Consider the following 26368-nt stretch of genomic DNA (forward strand, 5'->3'; position numbering starts at 1 on the left):
TGTCCTGTCTTGCCCCTGACTTATTGACTCTTCATTTGAACTATTCTAGTGTTTATCTTTCTTTGATGTTTTCTTTTATTTGTCTTGTAAAATTTATTAAGAGAGCTTTGTAATCTCTGGAATATTTAGTATTCATCCTTCCTTCTTGTTTTAGAATCCCCTCTGATCTATTTGTTTGTGCTCTAGGCCTTTATCTAGTTTTTCCACTTGAAATCTTTGGGGTTTCAGTCTTTTAAAAGATGTTCTCTTGTCACCCACATTGACTCCTTCTTTGCTGATGGATACACACTTGAGATTGGGCTGAAAAGCTGACAACGCTTCCTACTAAACTGGGGGGAATATAAGATTGTTTGGAGCAGGTAGGCGGTACAGTGGATAGAATGCTGGGCAAGAGTCAAGGAGATTCACCTTCCAGTGTTCAAATCTGGCCTCAGATACCTACTAGCTGTGTGATCCTGGCCAAGTCACTTAACCCTGTTTCCCTTAGTTTCCTCATCTGTAAAATGATCTGGAGAAGGAAATGGTAAAACATTCCAGTATCTCTGCCAAACGGGGCCACATAGAGTTAGACACAACTGAAAAATGGCTCAATAATGAGTGAAAGATTGTTTGTCTAGGTTCTTTCCCTGTGTATCCTCTTGGGGTAGAGGTGGTGAGGGGGAGGGAGAAACAGGACTGGCTGAGCTTAGTTTTGGTCCGTTTTTCCTTCAGGCCAAGTATAGTCTCATTGCTGGTCGCCCACCCCAATTCCTCCATTAGTTCTTTTTTGTTTCTTATCAGTCTGCTGCTTTTTGTGAGGAAAAACTTTTGTTCAATGTCTTTATAGTCTTGGGGGGCCCTAACCTAATATCCAGTGAGAAAGCAACATTGTTAGCCTTCTTCTACGGAGGCAGGCAGAAGACGGAGTTTGTAGACCAAAGCTCTTTAACAGAGGAAAAGGGTGTACATCCCAAGATGGGCCCTAGGTACAAGCTCAGAAACCCACTTTATGTCTCTGCTTGGAGGTCCTGGAGGCTTCTGGGGGGAAAATATGGAATCAACATTTTGGTATCAGTTCATAAGGATTTTACCTTGTTGAGTTTTCTTCTCTTTTCATCCTATGGATTCAGCTGCTTACTCAACATGTGGGCACATACTTCTTCTTTTTTTTTTTTTTTTGGTCTAGAGAAAATGAACAATTGTCTTTTTTTTCTGGTCATAAGACCTTAAAGTTCCCTTTACTTGTCAAGCATCTGCAGTGAAATTTTTATTTGATGTTAAACTTTTTATTTTGATCTTTGTACTTTTTTAACTCCTCATATATCATTTTAACTTTATGAGTTTTGGTTTCAACTGCTAGTTCAGTGAATTTTGAATTTCTGATATACTTATGTTTTTTGCCTTCATTGCCAAGTTTCTTTTTTTCTAATACAAAAATAAAGACAATATGGTGTTCAGGTTTTCCATTGCAGATACTAGGTAAACACTGATGTAAACTTCCAATGCTTTTCCATGGATCAGTAATGGCTCTCTCAATTTGCTTCTGCCAGGGTGGTGTTTTACTTCTGTCTTTAAAGTTGATGGTGCCATCTTTTCTTCTATAAGTGATATCATAGCAACAACTGCTCCATATACTGCTGTGTGTAGATCCTGAGATGCTTTTACATTTTTTTTATTTTTCAACATTCACTTTTATAAGATTTTGAGTTCCAATTTTTTTCTCCCTCCATCCCTCTCCTTCCCCTTCCCCAAGATGGCAAGCAATCTGATATAGGCTATACATGTACAATCATATTAAACATATTTCTACATTACTCATGTTGTGAAAGAAGAATCAGAACAAAAGGGAAAAACCATGAGAAAGCAGAAAAAAGAGAAAGAAAGAAAATAGGCTGCTTCAGTCTGCATTCAGACTCCGTGGTTATTTCTCTGGATGTGGATAGCATTTTACATCATGAGTCTTTTGGAGTTGTCTTAGACCACTGTATTGCTGAGAAGAGCTAAGTCTATCAAAATTGGTCATCAAACAATGTTGCTGTTACCATGTACAATGTTCTTCTGGTTCTGTTCACTTGATTCAGTGTCAGTTCATGTAAGTCTTGCCAGGTTTCTCCGAAATTAGCTTGCTTATTATTTCTTATTGCACAATAGTATTCCATTACATTCATATACCACAGCTTGCTCAGCCATTCCCCAATTGATGGACATCCCCTCAATTTCCAATTCTTTGTCACCACAAAAAGAGCAGCTATAAATACTTTTGTACATGTGGATCCTTTCCCCTTTTTTATGATCTCTTTGGGATACAGACCTAGTAGTGGCATTATTGGATCAAAGAATATGCAGTTTTGTAGCCCTTTGGCAGAATTCCAAATTGTTCTCCAGAATGGTTGGATCAGTTCACAACTCCACAAACAATGCATTAGTGTTTCAATTTTGCCATATCTTCTCCAACATTTATCATTTTCCTTTTCTGTTATTAGCCAATCTGATAGGTGGGAGGTATTCCCTCAGGGTTGTTTTACTTTGCATTTCTCTAATCAGTAGTAATTTAGAGCATTTTTTTCTTATGACTATAGATATCTTTAATTTCTTCCTTTGAAAACTGCCTGTTCATATCCTTTGAGCATTTATCGATTGGGGAATGATTTATCTTCTTATAAATTTGACTGAGTTCTCTATATATTTTAGAAATGAGGCTTTTATCAGAGACACTGGCAGTAAAAATTGATTCCCAGCTTTCTGCTTCCCTTCTAATCTTTGTTGCATTGGCTTTGTTTGTGCAAAAACATTTTAATTTAATGTAATCAAAATTATCCATTTTGCATTTCATAGTGTTCTCTATCTCTTGTTTGGTCATATATTCTTCCCTCCTCCATAGGTCTGACAGCTAAACTATTCCTTGCTCTCCTAATTTGCTTATAGTATCACCTCAACCCTGTGCCCATTTTGATTTTATCTTGGTATATGGTGTAAGGTGTTGTTGGTCTATGTTTAGTTTCTGCTATACTGCTTTGAAGTTTTCCTAGCAGTTTTCATCAAATAGTGAGTTCTTTTTTTAAATTAATTAATTTATTTAATATATTTAGTTTTCAGCACTGATTTTCACAAGAGTTTGAATTATGAATTTTCTCCCCATTTCTACCCTCCCCCCACTCCAAGATGGCATAGATTCTGGCTACCCCATTCCCCAGTCAGCCCTCCCTTCTGTCACCCCACTACCCTCCCATCCCCTTTTGCCTTACTTTCTTGTGGGGCAAGATAAATTTCTATGCCCCATTGCCTGTATATCTTATTTCCTAGTTGCATGCAAAAACTTTTTTTTTTTGTTTTTGAACATCTGTTTGTAAGACTTTTGAGTTCCAAAATTTCTCCCCTCTTCCCTCCCCACCCACCCTCCCTAAGAAGGCAAGCAATTCCACATAGGCCACATGCGTATCATTATGCAAAACCCTTCTATAATACTCACGTTGTGAAAGACTAACTATATTTTGCTCCTTCCTAACCTATCCCCCTTTATTGAATTTTCTCCCTTGACCCTGTCCCCTTTCCAAAGTGTTTGTTTTTGATTACGTCCTCCCCCTATCTGCCCTCCCTTCTAACGTCCCCCCCCCTTTTTTTTCTTCTTACTCCTTCTTTCCTGTGGGGTAAGATACCCAATTGAGTGGGTATGGTATTCCCTCCTCAGGTCAAATCCAATGAGAGCAAGATTCACTCATTCCCCCTCACCTTCCCCCTCTTCCCTTCCTACAGAACTGCTTTTTCTTGCCACTTTTACGCGAGGTAATTTACCCCATTCTATCTCTCCCTTTCTCCCTCTCTCAATATATTCCTCTCTCATCTCTTAATTTGATTTTATTTTTTTAGATATCATCTCTTCATATTCAACTCACCCTGTGCCCTCTGTTCATATATATATATATATATATATATATATATATATATATATATATATATATATATATATATGTATATACACACACACATACATACATACACACTCATACATATGTATATTCCCTTCAGCTACCCTGATACTGAGGTCTCATGAATCATACACGTCATCTTTCCATGTAGGAATGTAAACAAAACAGTTCAACTTTAGTAGGTCCCTTGTGATTTTTCTTTCTTGTTTACCTTTTCATGCTTCTCTTGATTCTTGTGTTTAAAAGTCAAATTTTCTATTCAGCTCTGATCTTTTCACTGAGAAAGCTTGAAAGTCCTCTATTTTATTGAAAGTCCATATTTTGTCTTGGAGCATGATACTGAGTTTTGCTGGGTAGGTGATTCTTGGTTTTAATTCTAGCTCCATTGACCTCTGGAATATTGTATTCCCAGCCCCTCGATCCCTTAATGTAGAAGCTGCTAGATATTGTGTTATCCTGATTGTGTTTCCACAATACTCAAATTGTTTCTTTCTGGCTGCTTGCAATATTTTCTCCTTGATCTGGGAGATCTGGAATTTGGTGACAATATTCCTAGAAGTTTTCTTTTTGGGATCTTTTTGAGGAGGTGATCTGTGGATTCTTTCAATTTCTATTTTACCCTCTGGCTCTAGAATATCAGGGCAGTTCTCCTGGATAATTACTTGAGAGATGATATCTAGGCTCTTTTTTTGATCATGGCTTTCAGGTAGTCCAATAATTTTTAAATTGTCTCTCCTGGATCTATTTTCCAGGTCAGTGGTTTTTCCAATGAGACATTTCACATTGTCTTCCATTTTTTCATTCCTCTGGTTCTGTTTTATAATATCTTGATTTCTCATAAAGTCACTAGCTTCCACTTGCTCCAATCTAATTTTTAAGGTAGTATTTTCTTCAGTGATCTTTTGGACCTCCTTTTCCATTTGGGTAAGTCTGCCTTTCAGGGCATTCTTCTCCTCATTGGCTTTTTGGAGCTCTTTTGACATTTGAGTTAGTCTATTTCTTAAGGTGTTGTTTTCCTCAGTATTTTTTTCAGTAGTTTTTTGAGTCTCTTTTAGCAAGTCATTGACTTGTTTTTCATGGTTTTCTTGCATCATTCTCATTTCTCTTCCCAATTTTTTCTCTACTTCTCTAACTTGCTTTTCCAAATCCTTTTTGAGCTCTTCCATGGCCTGAGATCAGTTCATGTTTTTCTTGGAGGCTTTTGATGTAGGCTCTTTGACTTTGTTGACTTCTTCTGGCTGTATGTTTTGGTCTTCTTTGTCACCAAAGAAAGATTCCAAAGTCTGAGACTGAATCTGAGTCTGTTTTTGCTGCCTGGCCATGTTCCCAGCCAACTTACTTGACCCTTGAGTTTTTTTGTCGGGGTATGACTGCTTGTAAAGAATACTTTGTTCCAAGCTTGAGGGGATGCGCTGTTGTTTTCAGAGCTATTTCTATACAGCCAACTCTGCCACATCAGTGCTTAAGAACCACCAACCTGGACCTTACTCAGATCTTAAACAGGCTCTGCACTCTTTTTCTGATCCACCACTAAATTCCTCCCACCAGGTGGGCCTGGGGCCTGAAGCAACTGCAGCTGTAGTTCTGTAGCTGCACCACCCCTGCCTCCCCCAGGGCGGTGGCCTAAGCATGAACTCCTTTCACTCTGTCCCCCGCAGCTTTTTCCACTAACCTTCTCTGTTGTCTTTGGTGTTTGTGGGTTGATAAGTCCGGTAACTGCCACAGCTCACTGATTCAGGGTGCTAGGGCCTGTTGTGCCTGGCTCCTGGTCTGGTTGGTCCTGCCACCGCCCACGCTGGGCTCTGCCCCCCTCTGCTCCCAGCTCCGTGTGCAATAGACCTCACCCAGCGACCATCCAGGCTGTCCTGGGCTGGAGCCCTGCTTCCCTCTGCTATTTTGTGGGTTCTGCAGTTCCAGAATTTGTTCAGAGCCATGTTTTATAAGTTTTTGGAAGGACCTGTCGGGAAGCTCATGCAAGTACCTGCTTTCTAGCCCCCATCTTGGCCCATCAAATAGTGAGTTCTTATCCCAGAAGCTGGAGTCTTTGGGTTTACCAAATAGTAGATTACTATAGTTATTGACTACTGTGCTTTGTGTACCTAACTCATTCCATTGATCCACCACTCTATTTCTTAGCTAATACCAAATAGTTTTGATGATTGCTACTTTATAATACCATTTTAGATCTGGCATGGCTAAGCCACCTGCCCTTTCATTTCTTTTCATTAATTCCCTGGATATTCTTGAACTTTTGTTTTTCCACATGAATTTTGTTATTATTTTTTCTAGCTCTATAAAATAATTTTTTGGTAGTTTGATTGACATGGCACTGAATAAGTAAATTAATTCAGGTAGAATTGTCATTTTTATTATATTAGCTTGGCCTACTCATGAGCATCTGATATTTTTCCAATTATTTAGATCTGACTTTATTTGTGTGAAAATTGTTTTGTGATTGTGTTCATATCATTCCTGGGTTTGTCTTCACAGGTAGACTCCCAAATATTTTATATTGTCTACAGTTATTTTAAATGGAATCTCTCTTTCTATTTCTTGTTGTTGGGCTTTGTTACTAATACTGAGAAATGTCAATGATTTGTGTGGGTTTATTTTATATCCTGCAAATTTGCTAAACTTGTTAGGCTTCCTCTTTTTTTGTTTTTGGTGAGGCATTTGGGGTTAGGTGACTTGCCCAGCGTCACAGAACTATTAAGTGTCAAGTATCTGAGGCTGGATTTGAACTCTGGTTTTCCTGACTCCAGGGCCAGTGCTCTATCCACTGTGCCACCTAGCTGCTCTGCATTCACATTTTCTGTCATATGATGCAGGAAAATTTATTTATTTATGATAGTTATATCAACTTTTAAAAATCACTCCATTTTGGAATAAGTTATTTTCTTTTTCCTTAATATGGTTATAGTCCATGGAAGGCCTACATTAGAGTTACAGGAGCATGAAGACATCAAGAACCACAAGTGACAGCAAAGATAACTTTAATTGAATGGAGATCAATTCATGTTTCTAGTAGGAGAAGGAATGCTCTGGGAATGCCCTGTGAAGTAGAACCCTGTGTCCAGGGATCATATGGAATAACACTGTGGACCTGGAGAGAAGTTTCCAAGGAGCCTAACTAAGGTAGTCTCTTTTATGGAGACTTACTTGGGGCTTGCAGCCTAGATAGTCATGTAGCTCTCCGGGCAGTTATAACAGATAAGGAGGTTCTGTAGGTTGCTTAGGATCAAGTTGCATTCACTACCCAAATGAGCAGATGTTGATAGTTCTGCTGAATAAATTCAGATAGTGATTAGTACTATAGGTGAAACTGAGAATCCCTTTGTTAAAAGAAAAGTATTTTTACTTTATCTTTCTGTGTAAGTTCTCCTAATTCTTTCTGTTGACATAGTTATCAAATGCAAAATGTCTTATGTACATCTCCTATTAAAAACCATTTGAAACTTCAGTAGTGTTTTTGTCATTTGTCATTAGGTATAATTTTATGGAGTGTGTGTTAAGTGAAGATTTTCAATCACATCAGAGTCTTCAAGTCTGCTATCTTCAATTTTAAGTAGCTCCTCAATTTAATCTCTTATTTTATCTATCTGGTTTTAGGATTGAAGTTATTTTTTATGATTGCTATGCAATGGCTAGCAATATATTGTTGTTTAACTTAAAGCTAAATAATGTGTAGTACTGACAAAAAGCAATGGGAAATCCTTGTTGATAACTGATGGGATTTGTTTCTAATTTTATTATGATATTATATTGGCACATAATAAAAATATTCCTCTCTTAAATCCATTTCATGTGCACTCTTTTTTTCTGTTTTAGTTCCATCTGAACCAAAGTGTTTCCAGCAGGTGGAATATTGGTATTTCTGATTTGTTCATTTTTCTTGCCTTTTTACCATAACATGAAGCAGTACCACCCACTACATCGTTCTCTGCATCAGACTGATCATTACAATGGTTTCATGTAAGGCCAGCCTGCAATCCTATGCTACTCAATTTGCTGAAATATTTTTATCACACTGGCCAGGGTGCTAACCCAAAGAGGGGTGCTGACAGGGGCAAATTATCCTGGGTTTCAAGATTCCTTCCAGGCTTTCGATGGTGGTTACCAGGGCACCAAAAGTTCCTGCTCTATATTACCCTGGATGGCATTCCATTCCTTTGTTGTTGCCTCACCCTTTATGATATGGAAAATGATTTGGGCTTTGAGGGGGTTGTTGTTGTTGTTATTGTCATTGCTGGGTTTTATGGGTGTGTGTGTGTGTGTGTGTGTGTGTGTGTGTGTGTGTGTGTGTTGGTTTATATAACATTATGCTGGTAGAACACAGGCTCTGACAGGCTCCACCAAGTCAGAAAGGCTTCATGTACAAACCTTGCTATAGACTATATATCTGATGAGCCTTGGAGAGGAAGGGAATAGGTTGGAGAGGTTGGCCACCAAGGCAATGAATTTATTTGGCCATAGCAATGAAATGTTCTACCAAGGCACAGAAGTGTAGTCATCTGTTTTAGTAGACTAAGTACTTACAAAATGAAATTACAAATCTTTTGAAGTACTTAAGAAGACTGTATATCAACAAAATTAATTCTTATAAAAACAAGCTTTAAATTGTCTTCTGACTGACCTAAGGCTGAAAACACAAAGACAACTGTGCTTCTCAAATGACAAAGAGGGCATGAAACTGGAGGTATCTCTTATTTCAGAAGGTTTATGACAAGAGAAAATCAGGAGTTAATAAACTTCAGATTTGGAGAAATGAACAAGCATTATGGTCTAGGATATTCTGAGAAAAAGCATGCTTTCTTTCATGTGGAAAAATAAATTACACATTCTTTGTCAAATACTGCATGTATGTATGGAATATAGCAGCTTTGGAAAAAAATTATGCTTTAAAATAAATTAAGGCCTATTTAAAGATTTGGAAATAGGTTAATGACCAATTAAATGTTTCAGTAGAATCAGATGTCATTAAATTATACTATTATTTACAGATCTGTAATATGTAGCTGAGGAACGTGGTCCTTTTTGTTTGCAACGAACAAGAGGTTAATGAAAGTGGTCAAAATAAATTGGGGAAAAGCTGTTAAATCTCTACGGTGAACATTACTATGATCTTCTTAGAGAACTGTATAAAGTATCCTTCTCGTACTATGATTGCCAAAAGAAAAGACAGCTTTAATTTGCCATTTCAAACAAAAAGAACAACTAATTGTTCACTCGGAGAAAGAAATGTTTTGGAATGTCAACATGGTGTATGACATCAGGACTGAGAAGTCTGAAGAGTTACATGGGAATAATACAGTCTCAGCATCACCCCATGACAGCTGCAATGGCCTATTATACTGTTAGGCAATTATGACATTGTATAAGTGACAGTAGTCTAATTTAGGACCTCAAAAGTAAAAGAATCTAGAATAAAGGTTAAAATTCCAGCCTTAACTCAGTGCTCAACTGCATATTCTAAATGGCAGCACAGCTAAAGGTTTAATCTAGAACATTCAGAAGAGATTGAAAAAAGACATATCGCACCGGATGATTCTTTGAATAAACTAAACCATGGGTGTGGAACTGGTGGTCTTGAGGCCAGATGAGGCCCTCTAGGTCCTCAAGTGAGGCCTTTGACTGAATCCAAATTTCACAGTACAAATCTGTGCAGTGCTGGTACATTATCTTTTTCAAACTATTCGGGTAGCTCCTACAATCACAAACGATCCCTGGCACACTGGATCACACCGGCCCATGCCTTTGACAGGTAATGTTGACCTTCCACAATTTCAAATATTTATTACATTCCTTGGGGGCAGGCATAGAGAATGCTTTAAAATATTCTCTCAATTAGGTTTAACATAAATAAATGGGCACCCATTTTACCAATTAAATATGAGAGAAATCTGAGGAAAAGAGTATTTGAGCAATTTTTTAGGACAGGTATTCTGCTTTGGATTAGAAATACATGACACTAAAATCAGACGAAGAGTGAAAAATTTATTCAAAAAAAAAAGCAAGAGGGAAAGGGCATATCATGTGTCTGACAGAAATTTGCCATGTGCTGAGTTTCTGAACTGAGATTTTTTGAAAAGCTATCTTTAAAAAGTAGTTGTGAATTTTTCTGTTTCATTGTTCATAAAATATATAATTTCTCCAAAGTATATTTTCAGGGAAATATTTGAACATTGGCAATCAAGACATAATCACTGATTTATATAAACACAAGAAATTAAACTGTTTAGATCATTTTAAGAGTATATGATTCCCTAAATTGCAATGACTGTCATAAAACATACATTTTAAAGATAAAACTGTAGACTTTAGGAAATTTCATAATACTCATAGAATTTCACTTTTTAGACAAGTGAGCTGGGTTGGTTGCTTTGAAAGGCTTAATTATGCCATTTTCTTTTTTTTTTTTTTAAAGATTAAACCAAGCCAAATCTCAAGCTTTTCAACTTTATAGATCTAAAACAAGAAACTATTTCTCAAAAAGGCAGTGGCTCCATGGCCACTACATGTTTCCCTTTGTCAATTGCTACTATTTGTTAGCACCCAGATTTAATGAAAACAAAGGTTTCTGCTCATGTTTTCTGAAAGAGCGGCTACTGCAACTGGTTTTTGCTTACTTCATTTATTTTGGCTGGGGAAAATGATCTTCATTATATATGTATCATCTTAAGAAAATATGTTACTCCACACCAAGCACCCACGACTTAACTGGTGTGAAAACTCTTTCTACCATTACAGATTGCAACCCCTTAGTAAAAAAGTATTAGAGAGGTATCTGAGGCTTGGGACTTGGTTATGGTCACACAACTCATGTCAGAGGTAGAATTTGAACACATTTCTTTGTTGACTCCAGGTCTACATTCTAACTACTATGCCTTATGCTTGACTGTCTCTTTAAAATATGCATATATAATTGGTCCTCTATAAGGTATATTTAGGTCAAACTGCTACAAAACACTAATTTATCTAGTGGTAAGGAAACAAGATTCCTACATTCTCCTTGGGAATCTCTATCATTGACTAACCTTAAAATGAATAAATAGGTAGTAAATAATTGAATGGTAACACATAAACAATGATTTGATGTTGAATAATAGTTATATTTTCCCTTCTCTAAAAGGATCGTTGACATACAGTGGGAAGGACCTGCCATTCCCTAATTTTTATGAGGAAAGTGAAATTCAGAGGCTTTGAGTGACGTGTTTAAGGTCACAGGTAATAATTGTCAGATGATGGGCCTGAACCTTGTTCTGAAATCAAAGCCAGTGATTTTTCCCACTCTACCACACTGCGTCCTGAATTAGTTGATGAGCTACTGATATAGCTGAGCTTTGTTTGCCTTTTAAATTTTACTTAGAAGCAGCCATAAAATTCAACAAAATGTGCCAAAGTTCAGAAAAGCATAATATGATATCATCCAAAAAGCCTAAGACCATGGACAGAATCGTGTGTAACCTTCCTTGTGCAATATGCTACAACCTTGGCTGCTGAAGTGCACTGGCTGGTTTCACAAGATACCCAAAGATATGAATAAAGATATTAAAAGGGATTATTGGCCTGGCATGTTTAATTTTCAGGCTTTTTCATGACATTTAAAATAAGAAACTTTATTTTGATTGTTTGTATTTCCAGTAAAGATAAGTGAACAATGACATTGGCCCATGAAACATATAAGGGAAGTTTTCTGGAATCAATTTTAACTGTCAAAAGCAGAGTCACTACTGTAGAATTTTTTTAAAATTTTGCTTACCTGTGAGGATTTGGCAAACTTCTGACTATATTCCTTTTCAATCTGCTTCAACCTGCTATTGGCCTGAAAAACACAAACACACACATATATAAAAGGACACCAGATTAGTTTAGCTGAAGAACGTGTCCAGACACTTCACTGCTGACCTATATGCTTGGCATCCTCTTGACATGCCTATCACCAGGCAGCTGGGATTGCTGCCAAATGCAACGCCCGTTTGTGGCAGCCACAAAAAAACCACAGGGTTTGCCTTTGATCTGTAGCCAACTATTCATCACTTAAAAGGCAAAAAAAAATTGTACCTTTGCTGCCAATTATTAGAAAAACATGCAAATTCTGTGGCTAGAAAACAGAGAGGAATAGACATATTGAAAGTGTGAAGGAGAGAGAAGAAAATTTGCAAAGGAGCAAATAGGAAAAGATATTGATATCAAGAGTAAAAGGGAGAAGAGAGAGATTTGGAAAATTTTTGATGAGGAAGTTTAATAAACTTTCACCTTAGTTTAAAGACAAAAAGAAATTAAAATATTCAAATAGCAGTAGATATATGATATTTACTTTATGATTTAATGTTTAAAAATCAACTAAAATGCCTAAATCAAATAAACTGAATGCTGAAACTGTGGAATATAACTACAAAGTTATACAACCTGCCACATCTTACTCCCAAGAGCTTCCTCCTCTGATTTTTTATAGTGCTAACTATTGTACCATTCATTTGATACTTAGCATATGACTGGATTATTATTTACCTTTTTATATATCTGTCCCAAGTTTTCCAAATAGATTATAAACTGCCTCAAGGGAAATATCATATACTTTTTACTTTTATATCTCCAGTGTTTAGAATAGTTCATTTCATGTTGTACATGCTTAATAAGTATTTGAGTTATTAACTCTTCTGAAATATCTAAGGGGAAAAAGCATGCTACTTGCCTCAAAAACATGGGACACAGCAATCTTAGAAGAATCAAAATTTCAAGTGCCTTGAAGGGCAATAGAAGATGTACTATGCATATTTCAATTTAATTCAATTCATTTTATATAGTCACAATGTTAGAGAGGTCCAAAGAGGTCATCTAGAACAAACTATAATTGAAAAAATCTTCTCTATAGCACACCCCAAGAGCAGTCATTCAATATTTGTCTCCAGAATTCCAAATAGCAGGTAACCCTTATTTCCCTTTGGCACTACTTTTCAGTGGTTAGGTCTAATTGTTAGGAAATTTTTACTTAGATCAAATCTAAATTTGTCTCTTTGTAACTTTCATGCAATATTCCTAGTTCTGTCCTCTGGAGCCTAGAAGAAAAAGTTTGACCCCTCCTTCACATGTCAGCCTATAAAATATTTGGAGATAGCTATCAAGTCCTAAGTCTTCTCCATGTTAAACATCACCAGTTTTTTTCAAAAGATGCTTATAAGGTATGATATTCAGGCCCTTAAGTATTCTAGTTTCCTTTCTCTGGGTACTTTCCAGTTTAATAATTTATTTCCTAAATATAGCATATAGAACTAAATATAGACATGGTCTGCCCAGGGCAGAGTATACAGGGTTATCACTTTCTTAGTCTCAGACACTATGCTTCTCAATGTAGTCCAAGAGTACATTAGCTTTCTTTGCTTCTAAATCACAATTGACATGTGCTGAGCTTGTAGTCCACAGAAATATTTAGGTCTTTTCCAGAGGTCACTGGTTTCTAGCAATACCTCCTTCTTGTATTTTCAAGCTGTTTTATTTTAACCTATGTGTAAAAATTTACATTGATTCCTTTTCAACTTTATCACTTTAGATTTGGCTCAATGTACTAGCCTTTCAAGAGTTTGCAGATTCCTGATTTTGTCTTAGCTATCTTTCCTTGTTTGGTGTAATCTACAAATGTAATATGTGGACACTTGCTCTGAGTTGAATTCCATTCAATAAAGAATATAGTGAGTAGGCTATAGAATATTACCAATGATGATTGCTTGGAATAAATGGTCTAAAACAGGGCTGTCCACCTTAGCTTATTATTGAAACAATAGACAATATATTTTGATTTGCCATTTTAGTGAGAGCTGTGTGGTAGCTCGGCTTCACTTACTAAAGCATTTATGTAAATTTCTATGCTTGTAGATGGGCTGCATAAATTGCACTGTGGGCTGCATTTTGGACAGCCCTGGTCTAAAATACAAGCAACCATATGTCTGATCAGAAAAAGAAGTGGGTTGATAAAACAGCAAAGAATAAGATGTTCACACTTAATGTTGCACCGATAAAATCAGTCAATCGGTATGAGCAATGAATGAAGCCTAAGTGGCTATAAGGATGGTGGGAGGGGAAGGTAATGAATTCTGCTTTGCTTACATTTGAAATGCCTATAGTGCAACGAGTTCAAGATCTTCAAAAGACAGTTGAAGAGGGAGAGCACTCCAGGCATGGGAGACAACCAGTATAAAGGTATAGCAGTGGGAGATGCAATGTCATGCGTGAAGAACAGCAAGTAGGCCATTATGGTTGGACTAAAGAGTATATGGAAAGGAATAATATGTAAGAGGACTTCAAAGAGAGGAAGTACTAGGTGGCAAAAAGCTTTCAATGTCAAAATGAGTTAGTATGTGATCCCAGTGGTAACAGAAAGCCATTGGAGCTTATTGAGTAGAGGGGTGACATGGCCAGATCATCACTTTAGGATAATCACTTCAGCTGTGTGGAGGTTCGATTAGAGTAAGAAAAGACTTCAGGAAAGGAGACCAAGTAGGAGGCCATTGAAATAGTCCAGGCAAGAAGTAATCTTAACCTGCAACAGGTGATAACTGTCTGAGTAGACACAAGAAGATGTACATAACAGATATTGTTCGTCCTTTGTTTTGAAGAGGGCCAATGATGTCATGGGGTGATATCTTGACTTGTGAGTGAATTGGATTTAAGCAAGGCAGAGTTGCACAAAGTTGTCAGCCTTACTCTTTCTTCCACAGTCATGGAAGTCCAGTGGCAAGACAAAAGTCAGGATGAATGGTAATAGCTTGGAATGCAATGTATGACCTTGGCGTCTCTGATGCCTGACCAAGCTCTTAGCATTCCACAGTGTCTGCTTCAGCCACGTTCATGGCTGATGGGGCAAACTGTTCTCATTTACCTATTCCACTGGGGGAAGTCTTCACATGCTTGGGGTAAACATTCCCCTCACTCACTGATGCATCTGAGGCATGTTGGTTACCCTCAATCTTATTTAGCCTGTCTGCCAAGATGGTTTTACTAGGGTGTGGCTGCTGTGCATACAACTTCTTGGGGCCACAGGTGAGAGTTGGGTGAAAGGTGGACACCAAATATGGATAAGCAGCCCTGAACAGGTCTTGGCAAGCATTCATACCAGAAGTGCTAGTCCTCCCTGAAAACCTTATAGATCCCATGACAGACATAGTGGAGTTAGAAACAACAGACGTATTGAAGATAGAAATGACAAGGTTTCGTACCTGACTTGATATATGGGATAAATGAGAGTTAGGAGTTTAAGAGGACACCAATGTTGCAAATTTAAGTGGCTGTAAGGATGTTGCTGCCCTTGATAGTAACAGGGATATTTAGAAGAGAGATTTATTTGGGGGTGGGGCAGGAAAGACAATGAGTTCTGCATTGAGTTTGAGATGACGATAGTACAACTAGTTCAAGATCTTTGAAAGGCATTTCATGATGCAGGACTGGAATTCAGGAGAAAGATTAGGGCTGGATATGGACATCTGGGAATAACTTGCATGGAAATGATCATTTAACCCAAGGGAAAAGGGAAGATCACCAAGAGAGGGAGCAACGAAAGATACAAGAAGAAATCCTAGGAGAGGTCAAGAAGGATATGGTTTGGGGCAATGCCATTAGATTTGGCAGTTACAATGCAAAGGGAAGGGTAACCGGCCTATGGTGGGTCATTTCTATGGAGCCTGCACTGATATTCCTTGTGTGTTCCTGTGGCCACATGGAAGGTTAGGATGAGCCTACTTCTAGATAAGGGCTAGGTGATTATGAAGAGTTCTCTAATTGGCTGAAGAATGAAAAGAACTGAAGAATCAGGGGCTGATGAGCTAGAATTTAATATCCATATAAAAGAGGTGACCATCCCATCTCTTCCTCTTTGTTATTTCAAAATGAATTTTTATTGATGTCTTTTGTTTTTTAACAACACCAAAATTTCTCCCAGTTGTTCTCCTTTTCCTTCAAGAGAGCTAGCTCCTAAATGAAATATTTTTAAAGAAAAAGAGGAAAAAGAAAAAAAAATGAACAAAACTGAATAATATACTGAAGAAATCTGAAAAATATATGTAGTATTCAATACCCACAAACCTCATATCTCTGCAAAGGACTGAGATGGTGGTGCCTTGTTAGGGAGACAGGATTTAAAAAAATTTTTTTTTTTACAAGATTCACTTTCCATGGTTTTTATTGCTGTTGTTCTTTCCATTTATAATCTGTTAGAGTGCATTATTTCTCAATTTTTGTGAATAATTTGTGTAGTATTTATTTATTTATTTATTTTTTTAAAATGCAATTTATTTATTTAACATATTTGGTTTTCAACATTGATTTTCACAACAGTTTTAATTACAAATTTTCTCCCCATTTCTGCCCTCCCCCCCCCACTCCAAGATGGCTTATATTCTGGTTGCCCTGTTCCCCAGTCAGCCCTCCCCTCTATCACCCCCCTCCCCTCTCATCCCCTTTTCCCTTCCTTTCTTGTAGGGCAAGATAAATTTCTACGCCCCATTGCCTGTGTATCTTATTTTTTAGTTGCATGCAAAAACTTTTTTTGTTTTTGAACATCTGATTTTAAAACTTTGAGTTCCAAATTCCCTTCCCTCTTCCCTTCCCACCCACCCTCCCTAAGAAGTTGAGCAATTCAACCTAGGCCACACATGTATTATTATGTATAACCCTTCCACAATACTCATGTTGTGAAAGGCTAACTACATTTTGCTCCTTCCCAACCCATCCCGCTTTATTGAATTTTCTCCCTTGACCCTGTCCCCTTTCCAAAGTGTTTGTTTTGATTACCTCCACCCCCATCTGCCCTCCACTCCATCATCCCCCCGCCTTTTATTTTTTTTTTTATCTTCCTCCCTCTTCTTTCCTGTGGGGTAAGATACCCAACTGAGTATGTATGGTATTCCCCCTCAGGCCAAATCTGATGAGAGCAAGGTTCACTCATTCCCCCTCACCTGCCCTCTCCCCTCCTCCCATAGAACTGCTTCCTCTTGCCACCTTTATGCGAGATAATCCACCCCATTCTATCTCTCCCTATCTCCCTCTCTCAGTATGTTACTCTCTCATCCCTTAATTTCATTTTATTTCTTTTAGCTATCTTCCCTTCATCCTCAACTCACCCTGTGTCTGCTCTCTCTCTTTTACATATATATATATGCACATACATACACATACATACATATACACATAGATACATACATACATACACATTCACTTATATATATACATAAACATATATATATATATATGCATATATATATATATACGCATATTCCCTTCAACTACCCTAATACTGAGGTCTCATGAATCATACTCATCATCTTTCCATGTAGGAATGTAAACAAAACAGTTCAACTTTAGTAAGTCCCTTGCAATTTCTGTTTCTTGATTACCTTTTCATGCTTCTCTTGATTCTTGTGTTTGAAAGTCAAATTTTCTATTCAGTTCTGGTCTTTTCACTGAGAAAGCTTGAAAGTCCTCTATTTTATTGAAACTCCATATTTTGCCTTGGAACATGATACTCAGTTTTGCTGGGTAGGTGATTCTAGGTTTTAATCCTAGCTCCATTGACCTCCGGAATATCCCATTCCAAGCCCTTCGATCTCTTAATGTAGAAGCTGCCAGATCTTGGGTTATTCTGATTGGGTTTCCACAATACTCAAATTGTTTCTTTCTGGCTGCTTGCAGTATTTTCTCCTTGATCTGGGAGCTCTGGAATTTGGCAACAATATTCCTAGGAGATTTCTTTTTGGGATCTATTTGAGGAGGCGATCGATGGATTCTTTCAATTTCTATTTTGCCCTGTGGCTCTAGAATATCAGGGCAGTTCTCCTTGATAATTTCCTGAAAGATGGTATCTAGGCTCTTTTTTTGATCATGGCTTTCAGGTAGTCCAATAATTTTTAAATTATCTCTCCTGGATCTATTTTCCAGGTCAGTGGTTTTTCCAAGGAGATATTTCACATTGTCTTCCATTTTTTCATTCCTCTGGTTCTGTTTTATAATATCCTGATTTCTCATAAAGTCACTAGCTTCCACTTGCTCCAATCTAATTTTTAAAGTAGTATTTTCTTCAGTGGTCTTTTGGACCTCCTTTTCCATTTGGCTAATTCTGCCTTTCAAGGCATTCTTCTCCTCATTGGCTTTTTGGAGCTCTTTTGCCATTTGAGTTAGTCTGTTTTTTAAGGTGTTGTTTTCTTCAGTGTATTTTTCAGTATTTTTTTGGGTCTCCTTTAGCAAGTCATTGACTCGTTTTTCATGGTTTTCTCGCATCCTTCTTATTTCTCTTCCCAATTTTTCCTCTACTTCTCTAACTTGCTTTTCCAAATCCTTTTTGAGTTCTTCTATGGCCTGGGGCCAGTTCATGTTTTTCTTGGAGGCTTTGGTTGTAGGCTCTATGACTTTGTTGTCTTCTTTAGGCTGTATGTTTTGGTCTTCTTTGTCACCAAAGAAAGAATCCAAAGTCTGAGACTGAATCTGGGTGCGTTTTCGCTGCCTGGCCATATTTCCAACCAACTAACTTGACTCTTGAGTTTTTCAGTGGGGTATGACTGCTTGTAGATTACAGAGTTCTATGTTCTACGTTTGTGGGGGAGGTGCCAGCTCTGTCAGAGCCGCACTCCTCCTTCCCCAAGGACCCCCAGTCCAGGCTGGGCTCAGATCTTCGGCAGGCTGTGCACCCCTGCTGTGATCCGCCACTTAATTCCTCCCACCAGGTGGGCCTGTAGCCAGAAGTAACAACAGCTGTAGCTTCTCCACCTCCGCTGCCCCCAGGGCTGGAAGCCGAACCACGAACTCCTTCCACTCCCGCAACTTTTCCCACTAACCTTCTCCGCAATCTTTGGTGTTTGTGGGTCGAGGGGTCTGGTAACTGCCGCAGCTCACATATTCAGGGTGCTAGGGCCCCCTCCGCCTGGCTTCTGGTCTGGATCGTCCACGCCGCTCAGGCTGGGCTCTGCTCCACTCCATTCCCAGCTCCCAGCTCCCAGCTCCGTGTGGAATAGAGCTCACCCAGAGACCATCCGGGCTGTCCTGGGCTGGAGCCCTGCTTCCCTCTGCTGTTCTGTGGGTTCTGCCGTTCTAGAATTGGTTCAGAGCCATTTTTATAGGTTTTTGGAGGGACTCGGTACGGAGCTCACTGTAGTCCGTGCTTACCAGCTGCCATCTTGGCTCCGCCCCCCTCTTGTGTAGTATTTATACTAATTGACCATAAAAGTTTAATAGAATTCTCTCTTGTGATCCCTTAGGACCAAGAAGTTCTCCCCACCAGCCTTTACAGTGAGCTCCATTTTGTCTTCTAAGATAGGATTTTTTGAGGTCTCTATTTGGTCTTCTGCTAATTTGGGCATTTTAAATTTTGGAGATATTACTATATTTCTTTTGTGTTCTCAGATTTATTAGCATATAACTAAATATTAGGTTCAGCTAATTATTTTTATTTCTTCCAGTTTTGTTGTGATTTGATTTTCTGTACTTTTCTTTTTAATAAGGTTGGCAAAAGATTTATCAATGTTGTTTATTAAGTTGCAGTGAATAGAGCACTAGGTTTGGAGTCAGGAAGACCTGAGTTCAAATCTGGTCACAGATACTTGCTAGCTATGTGACTCTGGACAAGTCATGTAACCTTTGTTTGCCTCAGTTTCTTCAACTGTAAAATGAAGATAATAATAGCATCTACTTCCTACAGTTGTTGTGAGGATCAAATGAGATAATATTTGTAAAGTACTCAACACAGTACTTGGTTTATAGTAGGTGTTTAACAAATGTTTGCTTGTTTCCCTTCTTAGTTACTTCAAAGAACTAGCTTTTAGTTTTATTCCTATAGGGTTCTTTTTTTTTGGTTTCCAGCTTATCTACTTACCTTTTAATGTTCAATAACTCCTCTTTTGTGCTTACTTTGGGTTTGTTTGTAGGCTTTAAAATTTTTATAATGTATATTCAATTCATTAATAATTTCCTTTTTTATTTTGTTAATATATTTTAAGGGATATAATTTTTCCTTTGTTGTAGAAGTAAGGCAAAATTCATGACCTCAGAGAGGGCCATGGACATGTCTGAATGGTTCAGAATCATGAAGTGTAAGGAATTCTCTAGGTAGAAGGCAGAGGAAGTATAACATTTATTTAGACTCCAGAGGATCAGATCCAAGAATCAATGCCCCCAATTTGATATTGTAGCAATAATATTCCAAAACCGATAAGCCCACCTCATTGTAGTAACAAGGCAATTATGACAAAAAATTATAGCAAGGAACCAAGCCATACTGTAGCTTCCCCTGGATGCTAGGGCCTTCTTATAAAAAGATCACTCAGGAATCCTAACTCTCTGCTCAGCACTCTCTCTTGCAGCTCTGCTGACTCTGAGTTCCTTGATCTCCCCAGTTCTCTCCTGTTCAGCATTTTCTGCTCTGCACTCTCTTGATGCTGGCTCTCTGCTTCTGAATCCTGCCTCCTGCTGTTCTCTACTCCACTGCTCCCAGTTCTCAGTTCTGCTGTTCCCAGTCTGGGCTCTCTTTTTATATAGTCCTAGCTGTCATCTGATTGACTAGAACTCAGGACACGTATCATTGGCTCCAGTTTTAGCAACCCCCCCTTAGGGCCCCAAGAGCTTCATGCCCACATTTGCTTAGCACCCAGTATGTAGGGGCTTGAGGCCTACTTACGAACAAAGATATAATCAGGCCTTCCTATCTAGGTGGACACGTGAGCCCTATTGAATGGGTGGCGAAGACCTTTGATCAGATTAATACTACACTTGTGGACTGTTTTAGTTGCATTCCAGAAATCTTGGTTTATTATTTCATCATTATAATTTTCTTTCACATAATAATTATTTCTATGATTTGTTTTTTGATCTACTTATGATTTAGGATTTCATTACTATGTCTCCATTTAGGTCTAGGTCTTTTGTTTGTGCTCTCTGAACTGCTTACTCTATTTATCGTATTCTGACCTGTATAGGATGTATTTGTTATTACTACCTCCTACATTTATTTTCAATATCACTGTCCTCTAATACCTGGTGAAGTTTTGTAAAAGTTCCATATGGAATTGAGAAATATGTATATTCTTTAGCAATCCCATTAGAAATCTTTTACCGGGGGCGGAGCCAAGATGGCTGCATGAAGGCAGCATCTTACCAGAGCTCTCTCACAAGGTCTGTCAGATTCCTATAAAAAAGTGAATTTGAGCAGATTTGAGAGAGTTAGAAACCATGAGCAGTCTGTGTGGGGCAAATCTCTGAGCCAGGAGAGCCTGAAAGGCCCAAGGCATGAATCTGTAGGCTCGGAGAGTGCTCGGTGAGGAGCTGCTCCAGACCAAAGCGGAAGCAGCCGGCCAGGAATTCCACGTGGAATACAGGCTGGGAGAAAGCTGGGCACCGAAACCGGCGGAGATCCCCGGGCCTCCCAACACAGGACAGCAGTCTGTGGAAGCTAGGAGAGGCAGCGCAACGCCACCAGCCGGGAAACACCAACCCCTGATGCTTGCAGCCCAGAAACTCGGATTCTTGAACTTCCGGGAGACATAATGGCCAGGTAAACAGCTCTAATCCCTCCCCTCCACACCCAGAGAATTCCTTGTGGGGGGAAAAAAAAGAACGCTGGAATTGAGCAGAAAGAAGTGGGGCTTCAGTGGTCAAATAGTAGAAGTTCATCAGTCCCAGAGGGGCAGAGTCAGCAGGGGTCAACACCAGGAGCCCAGACGTAATCTTGCTCCCCCAGGGGAAGTGCCAGAGATCAGCTCAAACAACAAACAGCTGAGACCATTGCTGAAAAGCAAGTGCTGGAGAGCACCCATAGGAAGTGAGATGCCAGGGAGCCAGACCCCTCCCCCATACCTCAGGAAACTGAAGGCTATAATTCTAGATTCACAACCCCCAGAATAAGAAAGCTGGGACAGAGAGCCCTGAGGCCCAAAGGTAGAAATTCGTTATAAAGCCAGGAAAAGGCAAACCAACAAACATGAAGAAGAACACAAAAAAACCGAGGACAATAGATTCTTTTTATGGAGACAGGCAGAATCAAAACACTAATATGGAAGAGAACAGCAATGACACTGTAGATACATCGGATACCTCAAAAGGTAATATGAACTGGTCTCCAGCCCAAAAAGCATTGCTGGAAGAGCTAAAGGAGGATTTTAAAAACCATATTAGGGAGGTAAAAGAAAACATGGAAAAAATGGAAAAGTCCCTAAAGAATAAGATTGGCAAAATGGCTACGGAGATTCAGAATCTAGAGAGAGAAAATGACACTCTGAGAGGCAAAATCAACCAATTGGAAAAGGAGACTCAAAAGCAAAATGAAAACACTAACTCATTAAAAATTAGAGTTGAGCAAGTGGAAGCTAATGAATCTATGAGGCATCAAGAAGTAGTAAAACAAAATGTACAGAATGAAAAAATAGAAAAAAATGTGAAATATATGATTGGGAAAACAACTGACCTGGAAAATAGATCCAGGAGAGACAATTTAAGAGTTATTTGTCTACCGGAAATCCACGATGAAAAAAAGAGCCTTGACAGTATCCTCGAAGAAATTATCAAAGACAACTGCCCAGAGGTTCTAGAACCAGAGGGCAAAATAGTCATTGAAAGAATTCACCTATCACCCCCTGAAAGAGATCCCAAACTGAAAACACCAAGAAATGTTATAGCCAAATTTCAGAACTATAAACTAAAGGAGAAAATACTGCAAGCAGCCAAAAAGAAGCAATTCAAATATCGTGGAACTACAGTAAGGATCACGCAGGATCTCTCAGCTTCCACATTAAAAGACAGGAGAAATTGGAATATAATATTCTGAAGGGCAAAAGAGCTGGGACTACAACCAAGGATCAACTACCCTGCGAAACTAAGCATAATTTTTCAGGCAAGGCGATGGACATTCAATGAAATAAGGGAATTCCAGACCTTCCTGATGAAAAGGCCAGAACTCAATGGAAAATTTGATCTCCAAATATAAAAGTCAAGAGAGACATAAAAAGGTAACCAGGGGGGAAAACCCCCACAAACCTTATTAACCAATAAGGGCAGGTTGTCTGTATCTTTATGTGGGATTATATCATCATATGTATGTTTTATATATATATATATATATACATATATATGTCAGTCTTGAGAATGGTACAGCTATTATGACAATTGAAAGGGATACACATAGATTGTGAATGCCTGTATAAACTAACTGATGTAAAGATAAAAAACATAAGTAAGAGATGTAAAGGGACGGCTATGAGAAAAGTGGTAAGGAGGTAGTAGAAAAGGGTAAATTACACCAAATGAAGAGGCACAAAAACATATTATAGTAGAGGGAAAGAAGGGAGGGAGAAGAGCAGTATTTGAGCGTCACTGTCATCTGATCTGGTTCAAGAAGGGAATAACATACCCTGATAAGTTTAGAAATTTAACTTGACCTATGGGAAGTAGGAGAGGAAGGGGGGAAAAAGGGAGGGGGGTCAGAAGGGAGGGGAGAAGTAGCAAGTGGGAAACGGTAAGATAAGGGAGGGGAATAAAGAGGGAGGGTAAACTGAGGAAGGCGGCGGTCAAAAGCAAAACTTGGTTGAGGAGGAGAAGGGGAAAGGGAGAAATAAAAGCATAAACAGGGGGAAATAGGATGGAGAAGAAGACACAGATAGAAATCATAACTCTGAACGTGAATGGGATGAACACTCTCATAAAACAGAAGCAGATAGCAGAATGGATTAAAAACCATAATCCTACAATATGCTGTTTACAAGAAACACATTTGAAACGGGGATACACACAGGGTAAAGGGAAAAGACTGGAGTAAAATATATTGCACCTCAGCTAAAGTAAAAAAAGCAGGTGTAGCAATCCTAATCTCAGGCAAAGCAAAAGTAAAGATAGATTTAATTAAAAGAGATAAGGAAGGACATTATATCCTGCTAAAAGGCACCATAAACAATGAAGCAATATCATTGTTTAACATATATGCACCAAGTGGTAAGGCATACAAATTCTTAGAGGAGAGGTTAAGGGAGTTATAGGAAGAAATAGACAGCAAAATTATAATATTGGGAGACCTCAACCTCCCCCTTTCTGAACTTGATAAATCTAACCTCAAAATAAATAAGAAAAAAGTTAATGAGGTAAACAGAATTTTAGAAAAGGCAGATATGATAGACCTCCGGAGAAAACTGAATGGGGATAAAAAGGAATATACTTTCTTCTCAAAAGTACATGGCACATACTCAAAAATCGACCATGTACTAGGGCATAAAAACCTCACAATCCAGTGCAGAAAGGCAGAAGTAGTGGAAGCATCCTTTTCATATCATGATGCAATAAGAATCATTTTTAATAAAGAACCATGGAAAAATAAGCTAAAAACTAATTGGAAACTAAATAATCTAATTCTAAAGAATGAGTGGGCCAAAGGACAAATAAGAGAAACAATTAATAACTTCATTCAAGAGAATGACAATAATGAAACAACATACCAAAACTTATGGGATGCAGCAAAAGCAGTTCTTAGGGGAAGTTTTATATCCCTAAATGCTTACATGAATAAAATAGGGAAAAAGGAGATAGATGATCTGGGCATACAGCTAAAAAAGCTAAAAAAAGAGCAAATTGAAAATCCCCAATTAAATACCAAATTAGAAATTCTGAGAATCAAAGGAGAGATTAATAAAATTGAAACCAAGAAAACTATTGAATTAATAAATAAAACAAAGAGCTGGTTTTATGAAAAAAAAACAAATAAAATTGATAAACCTTTGGTCAATTTAATTAAAAAAAAAGAAAGAAGAAAATCACAACTAATTCCAATTCTTTGTAGACTGTTTGGGAAAATAGGTGAAGAAGGAGTCCTACCAAATTCTTTTTATGACACAAATATGGTACTAATACTCAAACCAGGTAGAGTCAAAACAGAGAAAGAAAATTATAGACCAATTTCCCTAATGAATATTGATGCTAAAATTTTAAATAAAATATTAGCAAAAAGACTGCAGCAACTCATCACGAGAATAATACACTATGACCAGGTAGGACTTATTCCAGGAATGCAAGGCTGGTTCAATATTAGTAAAACTATTAGCATAATTGACCATATCAACAACAAAACTAGCAGAAACCATATGATCATCTCAATAGACACAGAAAAAGCCTTTGACAAAATACAACACCCATTCCTATTAAAAACACTAGAAAGCATAGGAATAAATGGAACCTTCCTTAAAATTATAAATAGCATCTACCTAAAACCATCAACAAGCACTATTTGTACTGGGGATAAGCTAGATGCATTCCCAATAAGATCAGGGGTGAAACAAGGATGTCCATTATCACCCCTACTATTCAATTTGGAACTAGAAACGTTAGCTGTAGCAATAAGAGAAGAAAAAGAAATTGAAGGAATTAGAATAGGAAAAGAAGAAATTAAATTATCACTTTTTGCAGATGATATGATGATTTATTTAGAGAATCCTAGAGAATCAAGTAAAAAACTACTTGAAATAATAAACAACTTTAGCAAAGTTGCAGGATATAAAATAAACCCACATAAATCCTCAGCATTCCTATACATTACTGACAAAGCCCAACAGCAAGAGATAGAAAGAGAAATTCCATTCAAAGTTACTGTAGGCACTATAAAATATTTGAGAGTCTATTTGCCAAGACAAACCCAGGGCCTATATGAACATAGCTATGAAACACTTTTCACGCGAATAAAGTCAGATCTGAATAAATGGAAAAATATCAGTTGCTCATGGTTAGGCCGAGCTAATATAATAGAAATGACAATTTTACCTAAATTAATCTATCTATTCAGTGCCATACCAATCGAACTATCAAAAAATTATGTTACTGAGCTGTACAAAATTATAACAAAATTCATCTGGAAAAACAAGAGGTCTAGAATATCTAGGGTATTAATGACTAGAGAAGGTGGTGTAGCCATACTAGATATTAAACTGTACTACAGAGCAGCAGTCATCAAAACTACCTGGTACTGGCTAAGAAACAGAGGTGTGGATCAGTGGAATAGGATAGGAATACAAGATGGAGAAGTCAACAACTATAGCAATCTACTCTTTGATAAACCCCAACAGGCCAGCTTCTGGGCTAATCATTCACTATTTCACAAAAAATGCTGGGAAAATTGGAAAATGGTAGGACAGAAACTGGGCATAGACCAATATCTTACACCATATACCAAAATAAAGTCAAAATGGGTTCATGATTTAGGAGTAAAGGCTGATACTATAAATAGTTTGGGAGAGCAAGGAATAGTTTACTTATCAGATTTATGGAAAAGAAAAGAATTCATGACCCAATAAGAGATAGAGAGCATTGCAAAATGCAAAATGGATAATTTTGATTTTGTTAAATTGAAATGCTTTTGTACAAAAAAAGCCAATGCAACAAAAATTAGGAGGGAAACAGAAAATTGGGAGAAAATCTTGACAACTAGTATCTCTGATAAAGGCCTCATTTCTAAAATA

General features: G+C 37.9%; 1 protein-coding gene across 2 annotated transcripts in view; it reads right to left on the reverse strand.

Annotated features, from left to right (window-relative positions):
- The window catches only part of CEP112 (centrosomal protein 112), a 495213-nt gene that overhangs the window by 136078 nt on the left and 332767 nt on the right, over positions 1 to 26368 (reverse strand). For both annotated transcript variants that reach the window (XM_036753261.1, XM_036753260.1), the window contains exon 22: positions 11665 to 11727. In XM_036753261.1, coding sequence (XP_036609156.1) covers positions 11665 to 11727 — 63 coding nt within the window. The remainder of the gene's footprint in view (positions 1 to 11664; positions 11728 to 26368) is intronic.

Source organism: Trichosurus vulpecula, chromosome 4 (assembly GCF_011100635.1).
Source record: "Trichosurus vulpecula isolate mTriVul1 chromosome 4, mTriVul1.pri, whole genome shotgun sequence".
Lineage (NCBI taxonomy): Eukaryota > Metazoa > Chordata > Mammalia > Diprotodontia > Phalangeridae > Trichosurus > Trichosurus vulpecula.